The sequence below is a fragment of the Anser cygnoides genome, chromosome 13 (genome assembly GCF_040182565.1).
Source record: "Anser cygnoides isolate HZ-2024a breed goose chromosome 13, Taihu_goose_T2T_genome, whole genome shotgun sequence".
In the NCBI taxonomy this organism is placed as follows: domain Eukaryota; kingdom Metazoa; phylum Chordata; class Aves; order Anseriformes; family Anatidae; genus Anser; species Anser cygnoides.
The window spans coordinates 9,790,482-9,813,459 of record NC_089885.1 but is presented as its reverse complement, the minus strand read 5'-3'; the positions used below and the strand labels follow the sequence as shown (position 1 = coordinate 9,813,459).

At 43.3% G+C, this 22,978-nt stretch overlaps 2 protein-coding genes across 21 annotated transcripts in view; one reads left to right on the top strand and one right to left on the bottom strand.

The window, feature by feature from the left end:
* LOC106037701 (uncharacterized) overlaps nt 1-22,978 on the bottom strand; it is a 479,206-nt gene that overhangs the window by 59,630 nt on the left and 396,598 nt on the right. For 17 of the 20 annotated variants that reach the window (XM_067005321.1, XM_067005322.1, XM_067005327.1 and 14 more), the window contains exon 1: nt 19,948-21,350. The exons of 1 other annotated variant lie outside the window; for it this stretch is intronic. In XM_067005321.1, coding sequence (XP_066861422.1) covers nt 19,948-20,324 — 377 coding nt within the window. In that variant the 5' untranslated portion in view covers nt 20,325-21,350. Of the gene's footprint in view, nt 1-358; nt 557-892; nt 987-19,947; nt 21,351-22,978 lie in introns of those variants that run through there. 2 more of the 20 variants (XR_010834892.1, XR_010834891.1) reach the window with 2 other exon arrangements.
* Nucleotides 1,218-8,118, top strand: SLITRK2 (SLIT and NTRK like family member 2). Its single transcript, XM_048080389.2, has 2 exons — nt 1,218-1,416; nt 1,854-8,118. Exon 2 carries the CDS (start codon nt 1,897-1,899, stop codon nt 4,468-4,470), a length of 2,574 nt encoding a protein of 857 aa, XP_047936346.1. The 5' UTR covers nt 1,218-1,416; nt 1,854-1,896; the 3' UTR covers nt 4,471-8,118.

Sequence of the window (22,978 nt, the reverse complement as noted above, 5' to 3'; positions counted from 1 at the left end):
CGAGCACAAACTCCAGGACTTTCCTGCCCAGCAGCACTGCAAACGTATCTGTGCTGGCTGCTGCAGGATGCTACCTTTCCTGACACCAAGCCCCCCCCTCAGAACAGACAATACATCTCTGCTGCTCCTGAAGTGTGGGCTCTGATACTTAATGGTCAAAGACTAACACAAAATGACAGCACCAATCTTGCCAAGTCCAGCAGTCTTTTGGCAGCAAACCTCTACATTCTGGAGACTCGCTGCTTCCAGCTCCCTATAAAAATCCTACAATAATGCCCCCTGCCATATTAGCACTTTAAAAATTCACTGTGGATTGTCTATTTTGTATTTTTTCCCCAGTGTGAACCCAAAGTTTTACCTTCTAGATAGAGATCAAGAGCAGCCATCCTTTCCTATCTATTCCTTTCGCCTCTATGCTGAGGGCATGGTGCTTAAGCGAAGTCACAATAACCCACATCCAACATCTTGTTCTTTCAACGTGCAGCCAAATTCTATACCATAACATCTCAATTTGGCCGCGGGATGGGTCTAGGCACTGTGACGGGTCACGCTGGATGTGGTCTCAGCTGCTCAGCACCCAGCTGAGCTTTCCAGAGCGCACAGGGCTGCGGGCACCTGCTGGCCGAAAGGTGTTGAACTTCCCTGGACGCTGGGAAACGTCACGGCCCCGGACAGGGCTCGGCGAGGCAATTTGGGGATGCCAGGAGCGGGGGAGAAGCACTGATGCCGGAGCCGGCTTTTGCAGCACCCCTGCTCCGAGAGCCAGATTGTGTGCGGCGTGTGCGTGTGCGCCAGCTGGCCGGCCGGCTCGTGCCAACGCGGCTCCTTGCCTCACTCTTCTGAAAGCACGGATTTCGGGACCCGGAGCCCCAAATCCTCCGGACCCAGGTACCTCCGCTCGTCGCCTCCTTCCTCTCCCCGGCTGCCAGTCCCCGCGCTGTCCTGCCGCTGCTGTCAGAGCGCTCCGGCGCGGCTGGGCTGGGGATGGGGGTGCCGGGGGGGGGGGCCGGGGGTGGTGTTGGGGGGTGGGGGGGGGCTGGGAGAAACGTGTCCCCCCCGCCCCCGGCGTGACGTCAGCGCGACTCCGTGCGGGGCAGCCGGCAAAAGCCCCGCGCCGCGCCGCGCCCCGCGCACACCGCCCCGCTCCCGCAGCGCCGCCGCTGCTCCGAGCCCCCTGCCCTGCCCTGCCCTGCCCTGCCCGGCTCGGCTCGGCACGGCTCCACGCCGAGCCACGGCACGGCACCGCCTCGCCGGGCTCCTCCCGAGGCGTGAGGCGGGCGATGCCTCTCGCCGCCGGGCGCCTGGCTCCCGGGGCGCGGCGGCGCTCGGCGGCTGCCCCTGCTGCAGCCCCTCCTGCCCCTGCTGCTCCTGCAGCCCCTACATCCCCTGCAGCCCCCTCGGGCGCCCCGAGAGCAGGTAGGTGGGAGCGGGGGGATGCTGCGGGGTGCGGGGAGCCGCGGGGGCTTCGGCTCGGAGGAGCCCTTCTGCCGGCACGGGGGTACGGATGGGTTTTTTCTGCCTCCCCCGGCTGAAAATAGCGGTAGCGGAACGGAGCTGGGCAGCGGGGGCTGCCCCGGGCCGCTCTGCTGGCGGCAGCCCCCGGGGAGGTGGTGGCGGAGGGGCCGGGGGGGGGCAGCGGCGGGATGCCGGTGCCCGGGGCTCCCCGAGGGGCTGCCCCCAGCACAGCTCGGCTGGCACTTCCTCGGGGGGAGGATTTCGGAGTTTGCCAAGTCGCTGCCTTGTCCCCCCCTCCGCCCCCAGCCTGGCGACCTGCTCTGCCCACTGCTTGCGGTCTCTGCTCCTGGCCGTTTTCATTGGGGGTTTCTTCTTTCTCTCCTCACCTGCCTCAAAAGGTTTGACTGTAGGTACTGAAGCGGGGATCGACGGCGCATAAAGATGCTGAAGGGTGTTTGGTTGCTCAGTTTGTTAACAGTGGCTGGGATCTCGCAGACAGAGAGTCGCAAACCTGCCAAAGACATTTGCAGCAAGAGCCGCTGCCCTTGCGAGGAGAAGGAGAACGTGCTAAATATTAATTGTGAAAACAAAGGATTTACAACCGTCAGCCTCCTGCTGCCGCCACCCTCCAAGATCTACCAGCTCTTCCTCAATGGAAACGCGCTGACCCGCCTGTTCCCCAATGAGTTCGTCAACTACTCCAACGCCGTGACCCTGCATTTGGGCAACAACGACATGCAGGAGATCCGCACGGGGGCCTTCAGCGGGCTCCGCACCCTCAAGAGGCTGCACCTCAATAACAACAAGCTGGAAGTGCTGAAGGAGGACACGTTCCTGGGCTTGGAGAGCCTGGAGTACCTGCAAGCCGACTACAACTACATCAGTGCCATCGAAGCGGGGGCCTTCAGCAAGCTGAACAAGCTCAAAGTGTTGATTCTCAATGACAACCTCCTGCTGTCCTTGCCCAGCAATGTCTTCCGCTTTGTGCTCCTCACCCACCTGGACCTGCGGGGCAACCGGCTGAAGATGATGCCTTTTGCTGGTGTGCTGGAGCACATTGGAGGCATCATGGAGATCCAACTCGAAGAAAACCCTTGGAACTGCACCTGCGACTTGCTGCCACTCAAGGCCTGGCTAGACACCATCACCGTCTTCGTGGGTGAGATAGTCTGCGAAACACCTTTCAGGCTGCATGGGAAAGATGTGACCCAGCTCACCAGGCAAGATCTCTGCCCTAGAAAAAGCTCCAGTGATTCAAACCAGAAGGAAAAACACCCTGTCCTCTCAGACCCACATATCTCAAGATTACTGCCCACAGCTAACTCTGCCATCAATCCCACCAGAGCCCCAAAAGCCAGCCGCCCCCCAAAAACCAGGAACCGCCCCACACCCCGTGTCACTGTGTCAAAAGACAGACAAATATTTGGACCTATCATGGTTTACCAGACAAAGTCTCCTGTGCCCATCACCTGCCCAGCTGGCTGCATCTGTACTTCACAGAGCTCAGACAATGGACTAAATGTGAACTGCCAAGAGAAAAAGATAAGTAACATCTCTGATCTCCACCCTAAGCCAACCAGTCCAAAGAAACTTTACCTTACCAGTAACTATCTACAAGTCATTTACAGAACCGATCTTGTAGAGTACAGCTCTCTGGATTTGTTACATCTAGGAAATAACAGAATTGCAGTGATACAAGAAGGTGCCTTTACAAACCTCACAAGTTTACGTAGACTTTATCTTAATGGCAACTACCTTGAGATTCTGTACCCTTCTATGTTTGAAGGGCTGCAGAGCCTGCAGTATCTCTACCTAGAGTACAATGTCATTAAGGAGATCCTGCCACGTACCTTTGATGCTCTGAGTAATCTTCATCTGTTATTCCTCAACAACAACCTGCTCAGATCCTTGCCCGACAACGTCTTTGGCGGCACTTCCCTCACCAGACTCAACCTCAGAAACAACCATTTCTCGCACCTGCCGGTGAGAGGAGTCCTAGATCAGCTCTCGGCTCTAATTCAGATCGACCTCCAGGAGAACCCGTGGGACTGCACGTGTGACATTCTGGGGCTGAGGAACTGGATAGAGCAAGTCACTGACCAGAACAACCACCAGTCAAATGCCCCTGTTGTTATCAACGAAGTCATCTGCGAGTCTCCCACCAAGCACTCTGGAGAGCATCTGAAATTCCTGAGCAAAGAAGCCATCTGTCCAGAGAACCCCAACTTGTCAGACTCTTCTCTCCTGTCCATGAATCAGAACACAGATACCCCCCAGCTCCTCGGTGTCTCACCCAGCTCCTATCCGGAAATACACACTGAAGTTCCACTGTCTGTCTTAATTTTAGGCTTGTTGGTTGTGTTTATTTTGTCAGTCTGTTTTGGGGCAGGCTTGTTTGTCTTTGTCCTTAAGCGCCGGAAGGGGGTGCAAAGCATGCCCAGTAGCGCCAACAACTTAGATATAAGTTCATTTCAGCTCCAGTACGGGTCCTACAACTCTGAGACCCATGACAAAACTGAAGGACATGTTTATAACTACATTCCCCCTCCCGTTGGACAGATGTGCCAAAACCCGATCTACATGCAAAAAGAAGGGGATCCAGTTGCCTATTACAGGAATCTCCATGAGTTTAGCTATAGCAACCTTGACCACAAAAAGGAAGATCCCACCAGTCTTGCATTTACAATCAGTGCAGCTGAGTTACTGGAAAAGCAGTCCTCACCTCGGGAACCAGAGCTGCTGTATCAAAATATTGCAGAAAGGGTCAAGGAACTCCCCACCGGAGGATTAGTTCATTATAACTTTTGCACCTTACCCAAAAGGCAGTTTGCCCCTTCGTATGAATCCAGACGCCAAAACCAGGACAGGATAAATAAAACTGTTTTATATGGAACTCCCAGGAAATATTTTGCAGAACAATCTAAACCCGAGCATCCTTTACTCCAAGGAAAGCTACAAACAGAACCAGACTACCTCGAAGTTCTGGAAAAACAAACTGCAATCAGTCAGCTGTAAGGGGGGAGGTGGGAGGCAAAGGAAAATTTTTAAATGAGCTCAGCATCAAATTTGATTGATTCTGAGCTCAGTGCTGATGTCATCTGTCGCATTCCCAATGTTTTCACTTTTTAAATTAGAGAGGGAGTAAGAGAGAGAAATGGAACCCTTACAGCATAGCAGGGATATGGTGTTGCTTTTGCAACGCTCCCTTTAAGTTATTTCTATATCTCTCTCCTTTTGACCCTTCTGTAGGAACTGCCACTGCAAATGTATGTTTCTGTAATAAATCTTGCGTAATTCTTTTTCATTTGGAAGGAAATGAGGAAGGGGGTCTTTGGGTTTTTCTGTTGTTTTTTTCTTTTCATTTCAAAGTGGAAACTTAATGTATTCTGTAGAAGATCTCCAAAGATCTTTTTTTTTTCCTGGACTATGACTTTCTTTTGTAAATAATAATATACAGTACTGCTGTTTCAATTACCAAGTATAGCCACTGGGCGTCACTTTTTTGTGTTAAAGTGCCTTTGCACTTTAAGTACATTATTACTTAATTGTTGCTCTTAGCTTTGATAAATTGAACCTATTTTAATGTGTTGTATTTTTGAAATTAAAAAAAATGTAAAATAGACCTATATGTCAGCTGCATTAAATCAGAAGGTTTGATTTATAGGAAAGCTGCCCATTTTTAAATGAATCTAGTTCTAGGACCTTACAAACTGAACTGTAATTTATTGGGGTATATTTTTTTTCCCTCTGGGTTTGTTGAGAGTGATTCACTGAAATCAACTGAGAGGATTTAGCAATGGACTAGAGGTTATCAAATGCCTCAGCTGGGAGTAACAGCTCATTAATAAAACACGTTTAACACAATATCATAGTGAACTGAACAATTAATGTCCTTCTTAATTCATTGCATTGCAGTTCTAACATGGTTCAGTGGTTTAAGATTATTTTCGTACTTAGGAGAATATTACTCACAGTATTTTATCCATTAAATTGGGTATTTTTGTACATTTTATGAGAGCATTTATAACTTTTTTGGACTGAAATTAACATTTCATTTTCCTGCTAGATACAGCAACTTTTTTTGTAAGCAGGGACACCAGCAGGGGTCATCCCACACCTCATTACTTTTGTTAACATACAGGCAAATGAACCAACGCCAAAGGTAAAATTTGAACCAAGGTCTTTTCAAGTCCTCCAAATGAAGGTAGCAGAGATCGCTTTGTGCATCATACTAACTTTCAGTAGCCTGAACTATGTCAAGTTCTCTGTCTGTAAAGCAACAGTAATAATGCAGCGATTCTAGTCTACTAGAGGAAACTTTCTATTAAGTCCATTATCTTAAGTTTTGTCAAATGTTCTAAGCTAACTGAATTCACTCAACGTGAGTTTTCATACGCTCATCAGTGAACATACGCAATATGTATTCTCCCTTCCCATTAACTCAGGCCTGTTTTACTTCAAGATTTACCTTATCAACTTCAATTTGCATTTTCTTCCTGGAGAATATCAAAACCATTTTTATTAACAAGTCAAACTTTATTGAGCCTTATTAGCTTCTAAATAATTTTTAGATGCAAACATTATTGTGTGATTTTAACAAACAGCCCTTATTTACAACAAAACCAGTTTTGTTTTGTCTATTGTAAATCCTTATGCAACTGGGATGGTGATCTGCATATAAAGTAGGCCAGGCTTTTCAATTCCTTATTAAAGCAATTGATGGAGTCTGAAAGAAGCACACTGTTTCCTTTTCATAAATAGGTTACTGCACATAATAATCCTTTATTATCATGCAGAGATTGAAGTGGCCTCTGCTGACTGATTTTTAGAGCTTTACTATAGTTAGTAATACAGTATCTACAACTCTGAGAAATTTTCAGCAATAGCATTTGAGCTATAAATGACTACAATCAATGTTGTTCTAATCAGGACTTTGGCAATAGGAAGTCACTTTATATTTTAAAGCTAAAGAGACTTTGCATGTGTATTGCCAGATATCTGAGTCATTCAGTAAACTGTCTTCTAATGATTGATGTGACATCTGAGTACACTACTATGCTAACATGTCGATTCTTTATGTTTTGAGTCCATAGCATCTATGTCTGTTCATTAGATCAGGTTTAAAACTGGAGTGCCACAATGAACTACTGAATAATCAGTCTTCAAAATGGTCTCACTTCAAGAAGGAGGCGAAATGGTATCACTTTAGTTGAACTTGGAACATTTGACCGGAATAGCATCCATCTTTGAGTGAGGTATTTGTCTGAAATCTTCCAGTAGTGACTGTCCTATTATTGCTCCTTTTCCTGGGTGCTTAAAAGCGTTTATTGCTGAAACCCCAGAAAAAGTATAAGTCTTATTTTAAAGTTATTAACTCTTTCCAGGCTTGATTTTAGTTTTGTCTGCAAAACAAGTACTGTGTTATATCCAGCACTCTAGCAGCTAGGATATTATCTATTATTGTCTAGAAAACCAGAACAAATTACATCTTTTTTTCTCAGAAAAACGCTATTTTTTCCTACAAAAATTATTTTTCAATTGTAAAGTGTTCACAAACAACAGACAGAGGTACTGGATTCTTTTAGTGACTTTCTCTTATTTACTTTTACTGTTTGAGTCTCAGGCTGTCTTTCATGCTTTCTTTGGTAGCATAGCAATATTTTAGAGGTTGCTGTTGCTTTACATTGCCTTAGCTTTCATAGCGGAATTTATTTAGTGACTGGATTTTAGTTTGCATCACCAGTACCAACTTAAAAATCATTATAGCTGTGGATCTTTTATGTTCGTTTTTATACCCTCCAGCTGACATCTATTAAACAATTCTTTTCATAGTGTGTATAGGTGAGAGAGAGAGATTTTTTTTTTTCAGTTACACTTAAAGAGATTTGTTTAACAGGGAAAGCGTGTTGGCAGCTTCGGTGTAGAAGGTCTCTACGTTTCTTTAGCTGTGCAGCCCTGGAAGCCACTGCTTGTTAGGGGAATGCTGTTTGTCTGACTAATGGCTTGATAATGAGTCTGAAAAAAAAATTCCTTCAGAGATTCAAGATTTAAGCTGTCAACATTATGTAATCAGGTTAGTGAAATATTTTTTTTGCCCAGGAAAATGGGATACAGATATTTTTTTCTTCCTAATTTTTCATTTGTGAGAGTAGATACAATGACCTTTACAGAAACAATAACAGTACAGACAGAAACAGTATTAAAAATATAGTTATCTCCAGTGCAGATAAGGGACAGTACACTTCCAATGCATGAATTTGTTTTGGGGAAGGTTGTTTTTCTGCGTAGCCATGAAGTTTGGCAAAATATGATCTTAGAAATTGGATTTCAATAAGTAACTTCAACAGCAAAATGGGGAGAGATGCTAACCTTACACTACCTGTGCCCAAATTGCCCTGTGTTTCCTAGGCAGACATCTGTCTCCTCAGACAAACCCGTGGTTTTGCTAGCAGTAGAGCACAGCCGGAGGATGACACATAAATTCTGACAAAACAAATGCTGCTTTTTGCAAAAGGGTCTGCATTTTCTACCTTTTCTCAAGTCTGCTGCAGAGCCACTCCAAATGCCCCTTGGTAGTTCTCCTTTTATCAGTCTCGCTCTTCAATCAGATTTCATCCTCTCAGGTTCCAGCATTTGCTTAGTTCTTACCTCACCTCCAATTTCTGTACTTCCCAAGCTCCCACCATGTAGTGCTCCCGCCTCTCCCCTCAAATCTGTCCCCCTGGGCTCTTTCCTTTTCTTCCTAAGCTAGCTGTAGAGGACCTATTTCAGCGTTGAAGGAACTGAATATCCCTGCTCTGCTGAGAGCTCAGCACTTACCTCTTCCTTTAGCTATTAAAATTAAAGACTAAAACTCATTGTGGGTCTCTAGAGTCACTAGCAAAAAACAGGCCACACAAAGGTGACTTCTTCCATTTCAAAATATATGGCATGAACTAAGTTCCAGATATGCCTGCTTTTTTTCCTGTAACTGTAGCGAGTATACCTGATGAGCACTGGTTAGATCGCTAATTCCTTCATAGCTTCAGTAAGCCCAGCCTGATCATTTCTAGCATTTCCATGTACGATATTTGTGCTCTGCTGGTTACCTGCCAGTCTTTACCCTAAGACATTTCTATTCTGTCTATGAGAAAAACGTTCCCAGTGTAGTTTATGGACTGCTTCAGTCAAAGGCACTGACTTTTTACAACACATTCTTGTACTGGTAGAGAACTGTACAGTAGGGTTTGTTTGGTTTTCTTCCCGTCAACAGCTGAATGTGTAAAATGAAAATCAAACTTAAGAAAAGTTAGAAGCTGTAATTAGTAGTGTCAAGATGAGGGTACCAGCAAGTTAAATTGCCTAAATAAAAATCTTCTTATATAGGGATACAAATGCCATAATTTTAAACTGCTCATGAGTGAAATGAGATACTGGAAATGTTAATGAAACTTCTTACAGGCTAATCACCGATACAGTTTGTGATTTTTCATATTACTGTTGTTGCAGACAGTAAATGTCATTTAATGGAGAAAATAAACTGTTTCCCAGAGTTCCCTCCCCAAACTGTAGAACTCCCAAACCAACAGATAAATTAACTTATGCAGATGATGTGACATTTCTTGTATTTTTCCCTTCATTTTTTCAAAGTATTCTGCAGGAGAAGTCCAGAAGTTATTCTTTTGTAAGAGGATCATTAAGTCTGTTTGGATTATTGATCTCATAGCTTTTCTGGGCACAAGGCCAATCATTTTGACTAAGGTTTTTAATCCTAGCTAATGAGGGAGGAGGATTAATGAGAAGTTTTTGTTGTTTCTTCTTGTTGGAGGGTTGGTTGGATTTTTTTGAAACCACAGATTGACATGTTTATGAATACAGATGAATAGATTGTTTTGAATGAAAGAAATGTTGGAGCCGCAATTGGAGATGCAATCATTCTAAAGACCAAACAGACTCAAGTGAGAGTGAAGTCTGAAAAACAAGACATCAAAATTCAGTTTTCTTCCTGAGATCATAAACATGGAGGGCCCCCATTTGAGTACAACATCAGCTTTTGTTGCATAATATTAAAGATTTAGAAGGATGAAATTAGGTGCCAGATGCACCTCCTTTACCTTTAAAGATGTTCAGGTACTAAAGTGTTCATTTAGAATCTGGTTCTCATCTCTACTTGTTACCCTATTTATGCATGCATCTAAGTTACCACTGGTTACACACTGTGCTTGAAAAAGTGATCAGTGGGAAGTTTGGAAGAGTAAAGCTAGTTGCAATATTGCCAAATCTTTTTTTATCTGTATTTTTAAAAATACAATGAATTAACTATCTGTGTTAATAATGTCTTTTTTTAATTATTATTATTTCTAAGGACCTTTGCAAAAACTGACATTTCAGCTGTTCAAGCCAATATATGTGGCTAGTTAGAACAAGAGCAACACACAACTTGTTGCTGATTTTAAAATGGAAGCTAGCACTACCATTTAGAAACTCAGAGAATTTGCGTTAGTATTTGCAGTGCAACAGCAATTGCACCAACAACACGTGTCTGCAATACGACGTCAGGGTTCTTTATGGTGACAGAACAAGTATAGATTTGCGTCTTAGCAACACAGATTTCTTGTATCTTCTTTTCTCACCCTCCACATGAATTGCTCCCGAGAGCCAGAAGTGTTAGGCACCAATTATCTTCTGTGTAGGAGGCAATACAGCCATTTTAAGAATGCTGTCTGCATTGGAAAAGGCACAGCTAATGTATATAGAAACCTGTTGCAGTTATCTCCTCTTGAGATAAGAGCTATTTCTATACAAAAGCTTAGAAAAAAATCCCCTTGAAATCACTGATAATATGATAGAGTGTATTTTAAGACTCATTTTGACTTAACTCATTTTTTTTTTTTCTTGAGAGGCAGAGGAGTTGGAGTTGAAGCAGATTTTTCCCACATTATAAACTTTTTTCATCTCTCCAAGTATTTGTTACTGACTTGCTCCATGTGAGTGTCTTACCTGGACAGTTAAAATCCAAATGAAAAATTGAGAACTGTGAAAAAGCAGTAACTACATAAATTCTGTTCTAATCACAAAAGAACAAACAATATAATACTGAAGTGAGATTGTCACAGGCTTTTAAAGGTTTCAGGCTACAGTGCAATCTGAGTGATTCAGGTGTAAATGCAGAGTACCTTTGTTCACTTTACACCTGAGTGGCCTCAAGTGGAGTCCCCTGGGATTGGCACCAGTGACAAGAATCTCACCTACTACAGGCAGTCACTTAAGTAGGAGTGGGAGAAGAGAGAGAAAAACACTTTTCTTCTCTCACCATCACGTTACATGCCATCTGTGATTTTTCCAGACTGAACTGTCATTCACATAAATCTGAAGTCATCATACTCCCAGTTTATGCCTAGTATCAGATTTTTAGTAGTTCGAGTACTCCAAGATGTGACCTTTTGGCTCACAGTGTGGCCAACATCTTAACTGCCATCACCTCACTGGCTCCTGGGAGCATGAGGTTTTGTTTGGAAGCTCAAGTTTATTGTATCTCTGCTAAATTTTAAAACTTGAGTGTTCCTCACTGTATTCTTATTATGCCGGACAAGTGAAATATTTTTTTCTGTTTTTCTTTATTTTGTTTCACAAGAAGGCATGTTCCTCAGTACCAAGGCAGCTGGGACTTGAGCCACTCAGAAGAGTTTCAGAAACTCAGTGATCCACTCAAGTGAGCAAAGCTTTACCTAAGCTTTACTGCTTTCATCCCATCTGCTGTGCTATGCTAAACTCTTCAGATGTATTCCAGCTTGAAACTCATACACACTAATAAATATCTATGGAAAACCTTAAAATATCCAGCTAATATGCTTGCTCACAATAGAAAAAAAAGAGGGGGTGAGAGGTCAGGAAAAGCCTTTCAGATTTTCTGTGCTTTTTTCCAAAGGTTTCAGAGGGTCTTATTATGTTTATTAGTAAATCAAAAGGAAATCTAACCACACTGTTGTGTGATTGTGTAGGTTCTTTTTATGCAAGAAGGGCATGCAGAGGGGAGTAAAGATTTTAAAAGGGAACTACCATAAAGCTGCAAACTTAAGCACTGATGATTCAAACAGGTTAATGCAAATGCCTATTTGTTGTGGAACTTCTGAAGGGAAACAGTAAACACATTTGCTAATGGCTAAGGGAACGGAACAGACAATTCTCTTGGACAGCTGAGAAATCCCAGCCTTAAAGTTATACCAGATTTACTGCAACTCAGACCTAAGCATGGCTCATGTGAATAGACAATAATAGGGGGAGAAATGTGTAATGCTCTAATTCACACTTTAACTAGCAGTGTAGTTTTCAGTTTGTGTTTTCTCAGACCATATTTACCATCCCGTCTAACTCATAAGCCACTTACCAGAACTTAGTGGCTAATTCTTATTTATTTATGTGGTCTCCTTTTCCATAATGCACTGCTTACAAATTTCTTAGCTGGTGACTTATGTTTTCCATAACTTCTTGTTGTTCTCCACATAATGTGTGGGAATAATTTCCTAGTTGCAGAGTCTAACAGACAATTCATAGTGAATGCCTAAAATTGAGCTACCGTGGACTTTTTTCATCCTATTGTATTATTTGTTTTCTCTAGATAGGGAAGCAGTGGGCCTACTCATTGGCTGAGAATTTAGAAATTAATGCTCTCCTTTTAGTTCTGCCAGTGACCTTGAACAAGGCATACCTGTGTCCCCATGCTTTAATTTCTGCATCATTAAATGAGTAGGATGATACTTCTTGCCTTAATCTAGTGAGATTTACTGATGAATGCTCAGTGTAATAGTTTTTCAAAGCCAGTGCTTATGGCTTTGTAGCTTCATCCAAATACAGTAATAGCCTACTGCTTTTCTTCAGCATATGTTATTCTTATCTAAGAATGTGATGTATGCATTTCAGATTTAGTTTGGTTTTCTGTTTTTGCAGTTAAAAAGAGACCGTGAACATTACTTTTTACAGGAAAAAGAGATGACATACATGGAATGAAATGAAAAAAAAGCTACAGTTTGTTTTTAAGCTTTTGAAAATGCACAGCACCCCATCTCCTAAATTTTCCCACAGATCACGTGAGCTGAATCACATTATCTGTGTTTCTGCTCAACAGCATCATTTCAGCAATAGTTCTTAACATACCATTTATTTTTGATTCACTTTTTTTTCTACATGAAATCGGTTTGGCTACTGCAGACATTTTACGCTAGCAAGTGAGCCAAAAGAGGCTCTGAATGGCAGACAGCTGCTGAAATAAGAACTTGGCACTCTGGGGAAAGAAAGAAATTCATTCAACTTTCTTTTTATCTCTCTTCCCTGTAGTCTGTAACCTCTCATTTTTTGTATCCCGTAGTTATTGTAATAATTGCCCTTTGAATGTAGGATGATGGAATGTTTTCAATATTAGAGCCCAGCTACAGACTAGAAAAGCCAACTACTTGTATTAGGCTTTCCAGCAGGAAAGAGTACCATCTTCCACAGACGGTCATCCATAATATATGTGGACAAGTCATGCATAGCAATCTGAGGATGCTTCCACACAACAGAGAGCTGATTTGTAAATCTATGACTAGGTACTACTAGAATCTGTGGCATTATATCCATTCAATGCAATGGAGTAACAATTTCAGCCTCATCTTTAAATTGGCTTTTGATTAATTTATTAAATTTCATTCACTGGCTAGAAATGTTACTCAGGTTTAGGTTTAGATTGTGTGACCATCCAAATTTTAGGCTGGTAAAACTGAGGCTCTCACTTTTATTGCTAATTGTTGAAATGGGACATGCGAGCAATTGCTCTTAAGTTTCTACACTTTAAATTACAACGTGGTGTTTTTTTGGCTGGCCATGGTAAGTTCTCTGATCCAATGCAGACTTACAGATAATCAGTAGATGTTTAGAGACCATTTGTATAAAACTTAAAATACAGTGAACAGCACAAAATATTTCTACCAGTTCAGGTGTTCCGTAAACCATCTGTCATGGACCAGCAGAAGTACATCAGAAGCAATACTTCAAACGGTCCTTCAAAAGACATTTTCTCTGTAAGTTTTGGGAAAAATCTACAAACATTCCATCATCCTTTTAATGTATTCATCTTAGAGATTTTAAGTGTTAACTTTGCTACCCTAAAAATAATGTTATTATTTAAATTAGGGTATATAGCTCCTCACCTACTGCAAACAGTGTTTAGCTCCATAAACATCCCTGTAATGGTTTATAAAAGCTGAGGATAAAGCCACTTTATTTTGTAGACCTCTTAACCTAAGCAATCAACAGTTATACTGATAATGAATCAGCACTATAAGTAATGCACTAAGTTGTTCACTTTAATTTCACTATTTTAAAATGAATACAACGTGCTGCTGTTTTGGAATTTTTAGTTAGATCTAAAAAAAAAAATCAAAGTTCACACATAGTTCTTTTGGGGATGCAAACAAATAATTTGTGCTCTAAAACTAGTTGCTATATTTAGGCATTTGGTGATTTATGAAAACAATTAGTAGTACAAAATACTGAGATAGATCTGGGCAGGATGGGCCGATGGGCAGAGGCCAATGGGATGAGGTTCAATGTGGCTAAGTGCCGGGTCCTGCACTTTGGCCACAACAACCCCATGCAGCGCTACAGGCTTGGGGAAGAGGGGCTCAAAAGCTGTGCAGAGAAAAAGGATCTGGGGGTGCTGACTGATGCTCGCCTGAACATGAGCCAGCAGTGTGCCCAGGTGGCCAAGAAGGCCAATGGCATCCTGGCTTGGATCAGGAATAGTGTAGCCAGCAGGACCAGGGAGGTGATCATCCCCCTGTACTAGGCTCTGGTGAGGCCACACCTCAAGTACTGTGTTCAGCTTTGGGCCCCTCACTACAAGAAGGACATTGAGGCCCTGGAGCGTGTCCAGAGAAGGGCTATGAAGCTGGTGAAGGGCCTGGGACACAAGTCCTATGAGGAGCGGCTGAGGGAACTGGGGCTGTTCAGTCTGGAGAAGAGGATGCTCAGGGGACACCTTATTGCTCTCTACAACTGCCTGAAAGGAAGGTGTGGGGAGCTGGGGTCATCCTCTTCTCATAGATAACCAATGACAGGACTACACGGAATGGCCTCAAGTTTTGCCAGGGGAGGTTTACGTTGGAAATTAGGAGAAATTTCTTCTCAGAAAGAGTAGTCAGGCATTGGAATAGGTTGCCCAGGGAGGTGGTGGCGTCACCATCCCTGGGGCTGTTGAAGGAAAAGGTTGAACCTAGTTAGGGATATGGTTTAGTGGGTGACATTGATAGGTCACCCACTAAATCTTGAAGGTCTTTTCCAACCTTAATGTTTCTATGATCCTATGATCTTTGTGTTCTTTATTTGGTACTTGCAAACTACTCTACCATACCCATTCTGACCCCTTCAAAGTTTGGACATGAGTCCAAACTGTAATCAATGGCAACTGCACTCATAACTACAAATGTACATTCAAAAAAAACAAAACAAAACAAAAAAAAAAAAAAGGAAAAGGAAAAAAAAGTAATGAAATAAAACTAGCTTAAAAGTCTTGGGACATGCACAAAGTCACACTCAGAAAGTCATGTTTTTCCCAAGGATGGCTACAGCTGTTCCTTCTTTGCGAACAACACATTGTCTTCATCTAACATATATAACCTTATTATCATGTAAATATTTATGCCATATTAGAATCAGGCTTGCTCTTTTCACAGTAGATAAGCTTTCTGTATTAATACAGATAACAAAAATCCAATTTCTGAAAATGTTCTGTTATTGTTTCATTTATCCTCTCCTTTTTATTAGTGAACAACTTGTAATTACTTGGTCTTATTCAGACTTTCCAGAGGAAGAACTGAAGAACTGAAGTCATATTTCCCACACACTGGGATTCTGATCTTCGAAATTCACTTCTTTCTCTTCATTGCCTTTAAATAAAGGAATGTACTAGGGAAAAGACTCATCTCGCTCTGGAATGATACAAGTGCAAGTCAGGAATAATTGAAAATAGTTTTGATCACCCTTTGAAATCCTAGATTAAACAGTTTTGCTAACACTCAAAGAAATTCACTGGAACCTTTTGATTTATTGCACAATAGGTAGAAAGCTTCTTTTCTTCTTCTTCGGGCTCTTACCCTGCCAATGGATATTTGTTCTGTAAGCAGCACTGACATGAAAAGTCTGAAGTTGTCCACTTTTCTCCCTGTGACCACCATTCCCTTGGTAAACAGAGCACCACGAGGAAAGCGGTGTTAATCCTCTAAGTTTAGCTTTGTGAAAAAGCCACAGTGAAAGCTGTGAAAGCTTTGAGCAAAATTAACAAAACTTTGCAAGACTTGCCAGCATCTTGAGACTTCTGACTAACATATCCCAGAATACTTGCCATTATATGAGATTCCAATTTAATAATACCCATAAGTTTCTTCCAAATTAATAAAATATGAATGTGGAAAGAACAAGGGCTATACCCTTAGCTGAAGTAACTCTGTGTAGCAATACAGATTGCAATGTTGATTGCAAAGCTGTTTCTCTGATCTGTTTAATTTTGTTTATTAATTGAATTAGTTGAATTGATAAATTTAATTTTGCTGCCTCTAAGCTGAAAAGTCAGGCTGGGTAAGGGCCAGGCTACTTCTGCAAAGGGAAGTAAGGGACAGAAGTGGAACAGCAACAAAGACACAGAAGTACGGCCGTAAAGCGAAGGTTATGGCCACCAGGAATGTAAGCATTGTCCTCCTAGGAGGGACCCCTTGCTCACATGTAGAGGAAGGCTCCCCCCCAGCACAACATGCCATCCCACACCCTCAAGTCAGGTTGTGGTGTGCTTTGGTGTAACCAAAGCAGACAGCATGGATCTGGCCTTTTTGCTTCCCCAGGAACTGCCTGCAGGGCATACACTTTCCGGCGGTTGCTCTGGGCAATGCCATCCAAAGCTGTCTACATTCTCTTAAACTTGGCTAATTTGATAATAAATGAAATAGGCTGGTAGAAATCCTAGGGCTAAGGAATTCATTCTGGAGTGCTCTGTGTTTCAGCTGACAGCACCCACAACTCTCCAGCTATCTCCTCCAGAGGGAACACTAAGGGGATGCCCCTAATCTCCTAAACTCGTTGAACTAATCTGTCATCATTATTAAAGAAAACTTAAAATATAGGTAAGATGTCTTCAGGTAACAAGGGCACGGAGGAAGATAAATGTTAAAATGGTTATATAAGAGGAAGTATTTGGTGTTGGAGGCCAAACAGGAATCCAGTAGTAAAGCTGCTAAAATAAGAACAGGCATCACAGACTACAGTGCCTTGAATGGTATGTGTTGCTGCTCTGCCTGACAACAGGTACAGATGCCACCAGATAAGAAAAAAGAGAAAAAGAAAAAGAAAAAAAAAACACAGATCAGAAGCTTCCTACAGTTTCCAAAGACTATTTTTTTCATCATTACTCATGCTGAGTTGGAGTTCTCCCAAATTTATCCACTGAAATCAGTCACGCTGTTCACAGAGTACATATAAACATGGGAGGCAAAATCTGGCACTGCCTTCCTTCTAAGGGGCCTGACTGGCCAAACAAATGAGACTCCCCCTTTGCTGCTGCATTTGAAGATACTGGTAGGAATCACAGGGTGAAGCCCTAGTGGGTGAACACACATTATTCTGATTGCAGTTCCAGCCCCTGGGGAGGAAAATCCCTTGTCAGTGCCATGTTATTCACTTAGTATTGTTTCCCATAGGATGGCAAACATTGGGGACCACTTTAAATAATCTATTCTTCCTCCTCTTATAATAGGCAAACAGGCAAATGCATGGTACTGTATTCCAGTGGGCTTTGTTTCCTCTTCTACAAATAACATAATGTTCACAAATCAACCTATTTTAAAACGGAGCAACAAAAAGGTAGAAATGACAGGGAATGCCTCAGAACTAGCCTTTTATTTCTAGCCTGAGATTAATTTTTATGTGTCCCAAATTTATGAACAGGACCACTCTGAATAGGAGACTTATGATGATGGGACTCCCTGAGGACCTCAAAATTGAAGAACAGATGAGTCCTGTCTTCTTTATTAACTGTCTCTGGCTCCAATTGCTTTCTGATAGCACAGGTGACAGAAAGAACACTGCACTATCACTGCCCTTGGAATAAAGTGGGTCACATAGGACCATCAATTTTTAAGTAAAGCTGCTCCCTCAGAATCAGTAGTTAGCTTGTTTTTAAAAATTGTGCACTGATCTAGCCTTTAAATGTCCAGTAAACAAAGACAATATCTATACCAAGCAGAGCAGTACTGTATTCTCTAGTCCAGTGCAGCAAGAGAATAAGGCACCAGTGATATTACGGAAGTGTCCTTTAGCAGATGAACTGTAGGCATTATTGCTTCCACAGACAGTTCTGTATAATTTTTTTTTTTCTGTTTGGTTTTGTCATTCACGTGGAATTTGTGTCATTTAACTTGTAGCTACCTAAGCATGAGGTGTCTTGTCTAGTTAAATCATCTATGTTCTTTTTATAGTTAACAGGAGAAATCAGCCCCACCACAAGTTGATTCATCTCACCCACATCAGCAAATTGTCATTGTCTGCATGCCATTTATGTCTTTGCGAGTTAGTTAAGACTTCTCCCTGAGTTAAATTAAGAAATGAAAGTCCTACTGAACAGGAAATAGATGAAACCTCCAAAGCAGTTTTTACTTTCTATTTTCAAGTCGTAACTATATGGACCTTCAAATCTTTTGTAGAAACATGTGAATTGCCTGTGCTTTAAGGGTAAGGTGTTGCTCTTGTAAGGAGAAGTCAAGGGACAGAAGAAACAAATCTTCTTTTATATAAAATAATTCTTATGAGTAGGGCATCCGGTTAATGGCATGCAGTTCCCTACACCTTTTTCCTTCATGCCTCAGCCACAAATTCTCAGGGCTCCCTGTGTCCTAAATCTCCTCCACCCACCTCCCTTGAAGACACCTGGCTCAGATAATGCTGTACCACGTTCTCTGTGCCCAGACTTCTCCCGTGATATCCGTTTTTCCAGGAACACCTGGTTAATCCCAAAATGCCACATAGATCCCTAACATGTAGGTACTCATCTCCCTCCTAACCTGGCTACAGACAATACTTTTTTTCAGGCATGTGACTCAAAATTTGTAGTCCCTTTAAAACACAAATACCCTATCCACAAATGAGGTTTTGTAGCAGACATTCTTCAGTGGCAACACATCAAAATAACAGGAAAATTATATCCTCTCTGTTTATTGTAAGTAATGTGTGGATGTATTTACACAAAGGTAAAGATCTAGCATTCTTAAGAGGGACAGTCTTACATATCTCACACAGACTTGCACATCTCATGTACAGGAGAGGGAGAAAGTCCTCTGGAGTTACTACCGTGGAGGTACTGGAAGTGGTTTTGTACTGAATAGCGAGCAAGATTCCACCGAATGCTGCCAGTCTTCACAGTGATAACTCTGAGGCAGTGTCAGCCACACACAGTTGCTGTATCTAGCAAATGATAAAGCGATTCTGCTTAGCCAACCATTGTCTAATGATCAGCTGCCTGTCATACCAGTCTCTACTTATAGACAGTGACCTCACTTTGCTATTACTGAGACAAATCACTCCATCTTTTTACATGTCGTTTTGTAAATGAAAACGCTTGGGAAGAAAAAGCAGCATTTTTAAAGGCTTGCTGGTGTCTAAAAGTTGAGATGAACCATGAACTCTTGGGCAGCCAGTCAAAATAAATACAAAGGATTTTTAATTAACTAATGCTCCCTTGTTTCTCAAGCTCTGAGCAGTTTTGTAAGACATTCCTAAACACCCACTTTACTCCAGAAATGCAAACAAGAATTATTGAAAATAATGCTTGTATGTTGTCACAAATCACATATGCCCAGATAAGTGCCTCAGGTATTAAGGAACACTGATCAGAAAAGCACACGCAACCTCCTGTTTCCCTGAGGCTGCTGTCCCAGCTCATGAGGTGAAACGCAAGTCTCTGAGCAGCTGCAGCCTTTCCAAGACGCTCATATGAGGAAAAAGGTGTTCCTGCAGCCATAGCAGTTTGCACTGTATGACTTCTAATCACCCCTTTTGTATGAGTCAAGGAAAGATAAATGATCAATTAGCTGAGGACGTCTAGACCACCCTCAAAATAGCCTTGCCTCCACCCGCCTCTGACTAGATGTGTAATGCAAGGCATAAAACGAAGATTTTCCTTACTGGTCTTTTTAACAGCACACTCACTGATTCCACACCATTAATCTTTGTTTGGAAGACCATGGATATTACTTTCTATAGCAAGTAAATAATCATTTTTTTATTACTTGCTCTCTGTAATAATAAAATTGCTTATTTTACTCCTCTGTTTTATGCTAAGGAGACAGACAATGCAGGCTGCACTCTTGCTTTAGATCAACCCTTGCCTGCCCATACTTCCCTCCTGTTTTTTTATAAATAAAACTAAACCACCAATAACTACCTCTCTTAATGCATTAATGTTGGCACCACATAAAGAACACATTCACGTATCACCTGATCAAATTGGGCAGTTCTTCCCCGGCGGCCATTTTACTGGGGCGTAGCCGCCATTTTGCAGTCACTCGCTGAGGCGATCGGCTCGGGGGCAGACGCGTTCTGAGGGGGCAGCAGTTCTCCTGCCTCGAGGCCACTCGAGGGGGCTGCGAGGACCCGGCAGAACCTCGCGGGGGCGGCTGACGAGGCTTGGAGGGAGCCAGGAGCGCCCCCATCTGTAGTACAAAGGCGCAGGCAGGGCGAGCAGGGCTGGTCATGTTTATGTTTGCGTTCGGGGACGGCCTCCTGAAGAAATGGTGTCCGCCCGCCGAACCTGCCGGTCTGCGGCTGAAACCCAGACGGGGGTGGGCGCAGCCTCCCCGGGCAGATGCCTCCATACGAACAGACCTCCCGAGGATCGAAAGAGGGGCCCAGACCCTCAGTTCTGGGGAGCTTCAGTCTCTGGAAGCCCCCCTGGGGCCTGAAGGCAGAGGAGGGTGTCGTGGGTTCAAGTGTGCCCAGCTGGATGAGCTCTTCAAACAGGTGGCTCAGTTGCGAGAGAAGCTCACCAGGCAGCATAGCATTAGGGAATCTGAGCAGGAGACTGATAAATAGTATTATTATACATTGGCACAGGCTGAGCAGCTGCCTTAAGTCCAGGCAAGGGGTAGTGAAACAAGCTTGCAGCCCAAAACAAGCTCATTTGAAAGACTCACAGGATGAGGGAGAGTGGACCCTCATCTCTGATCGGAGACAGAGGAGGAGTCTCCCCTCTGTCCTTAAAGTGTCCGTGGACAATAGATATGAGGTTCTAAGGCAGGAGAGAGGAAACTCTGGGAGAACCAGTAAAGACCTCAGAAAGAGCAACCACAAGGAACTCAGAATGGCCGACCACACAAAATTGGCCCAGTCTCCCAACGGCATCAAAACGAGTGCCAAAAAGAAGGCACGAAGGGTGTTAGTCATTGGAGACTCCTCTCTGAGGAGCTCCCAAGGCTCCCATTTGCCGTCCAGACAATCTCTCCAGAGAGGTTTGCTGCCTGCCTGGGGCCCTTATTCATGATTTCGAAGAAGCTAACAAGTCTGGTGGGTCCCAAAGACTACCACTTTTCCAAGTAGGATCAAACAATGTTGTAACAAGGAAACTCCAAAATATTAAAAAGGATTTAATGTCCCTTGGAAAGATATTGAAGGGATCGGGAGCACAAATAGTGTTCTCCTCTGTGCTCCCATTTGGTGGCTGGGATCAAGGAAGAAGGAGACAAAGGGGCCGAGTGAATGATTGGCTGAGAGGCTGGTGCCGTGCCCAAGGTTTTGGGTTCTATGACCTTGGATGCGTTTTTGAGGAAGCGGGCATGCTGACGCCGGATGAGGCACAGCTGTCCAGGTGGGGCAAGAATGTTCTGTGCAGTAAGCTGTCTGGACTTATCAGGAAGGCTTTAAACTAGATGTGGTGGGGAAAGGGGATGCACCTCTAAGTGAAGAAAGCATACCTGAGAACACTATTACCCTAAGTAACGGCAAGGAAATACTTGTGAACTATCCTAATGCAATTAGGAAGAGTTCTGGGTGATACGATCAGTTGTCCAGCTGAAGTGCCTCTACACCAACGCATGCAGCATGGGAAACAAGCAAGAAGAATTGGGAACCATGGTGCAATTAGACAAATATGACCTGATTGCTATCATGGAAATGTGGTGGGATGGATCACATAACTGGAATATTGGAATAGAGGGCCACAAACTCTTCAGAAAGAATAGACAGGGAAGGAAGGGAGGGGTTGTTGCCCTCTACATTAGAGAAGGGATTGATTGTGAAGAGTTGTCTGAGAAACAGCCACAGACAGGTTGAGAGCTTGTCGGTAAGAGTTAAAGACCGTACCAATAAAGGACATCTTGTAGTTGGGGTCTACTACAGGCTGCCTGATCAAGGGGAGGCTGTGGATGAGGCATTCTTGCTTCAACTACAAGAAGCGTTGTGCTCGCACGCCCTCATCCCGATGGGGGACTTCAACCACCTGGATGTCTGCTGGGAAAACTACACAGCAGGCTGTAAACAATCTGGAAGATTCTTAGAGTGTGCTGATGATAACTTCCTGGTCCAGGTATTAGACAATCCAACCAGAGGAGAAGTGTTACTTGACATGGTGCTCACCAGCGCAGAAGAGCTTATTAAAGAGGTTAGGACTGGAGGCAGTCTGGGCTGCAGTGACCAAGCCCTGGTTGAGTTTGTGATCTTGAGGAGTACGGGCCTGGCAAAGAGGAAAATCAGGACCCTAAACTTCCAAAAAGCATACTTCAAGCTATTTAAAGACCTAGTAGCTGAGATGGCCTGGAACATTGTCCATAGAGACAAAGGAGCTGAGCAGAACTGGAGACATTGCTCAGAAAAGAAAGGCTAAGGAGAGTGTACCCCCCTCCGATGGATGAGAAGGGTGAACTGGTGAACAGACATGGTTAAAGCTGAGGTACTCAACAGCTCAGTCTTCACTGATAGTCAGGCTTCCCAAGTCTTTCATTTTCCTGAAGCTGTAGATGGAGGCTGGGGGAGCGAAGTCCTAGTCACTGTAAGTGAAGATCAGGTTCGAGACCACATGGTGAAACTAAACACGTACAAGTTTTTACTTCTACAACGTCGCGTGCTGGAACAGGCTCCCCAGGGATGTAGTCACAGCATCAAGCCTGTCGGAGCTTAAGAAGCGTTTGGACTATGCTCTTACTCATATTGTCCAAATTTTTGTGTAGACCTGTGTGGAGCCAGGAGTTGGACTCTATCCTCATGAGTCCGTTCCAACTCGGGATATTCTATGATTCTATAAAGTCTGTGGGACCTGATGACATGCATCCCAGGGTCCTGAAGGAATTGGTTGATGTAGTTGCCAAGCCTCTCTCCATCATATTTGAAAAGTTATGGCAGTCGGGCTAAGTCCCTGGACTGGAAAAAGGGAAGCGTCACTCCCATTTCTAAAAATGATAGAAAGGAGAACCCGGGGAACTACAGACCGGTGAGCCTCACCTCTATGCTTGGCAAGATCATGGAAAAGATCCTCCTG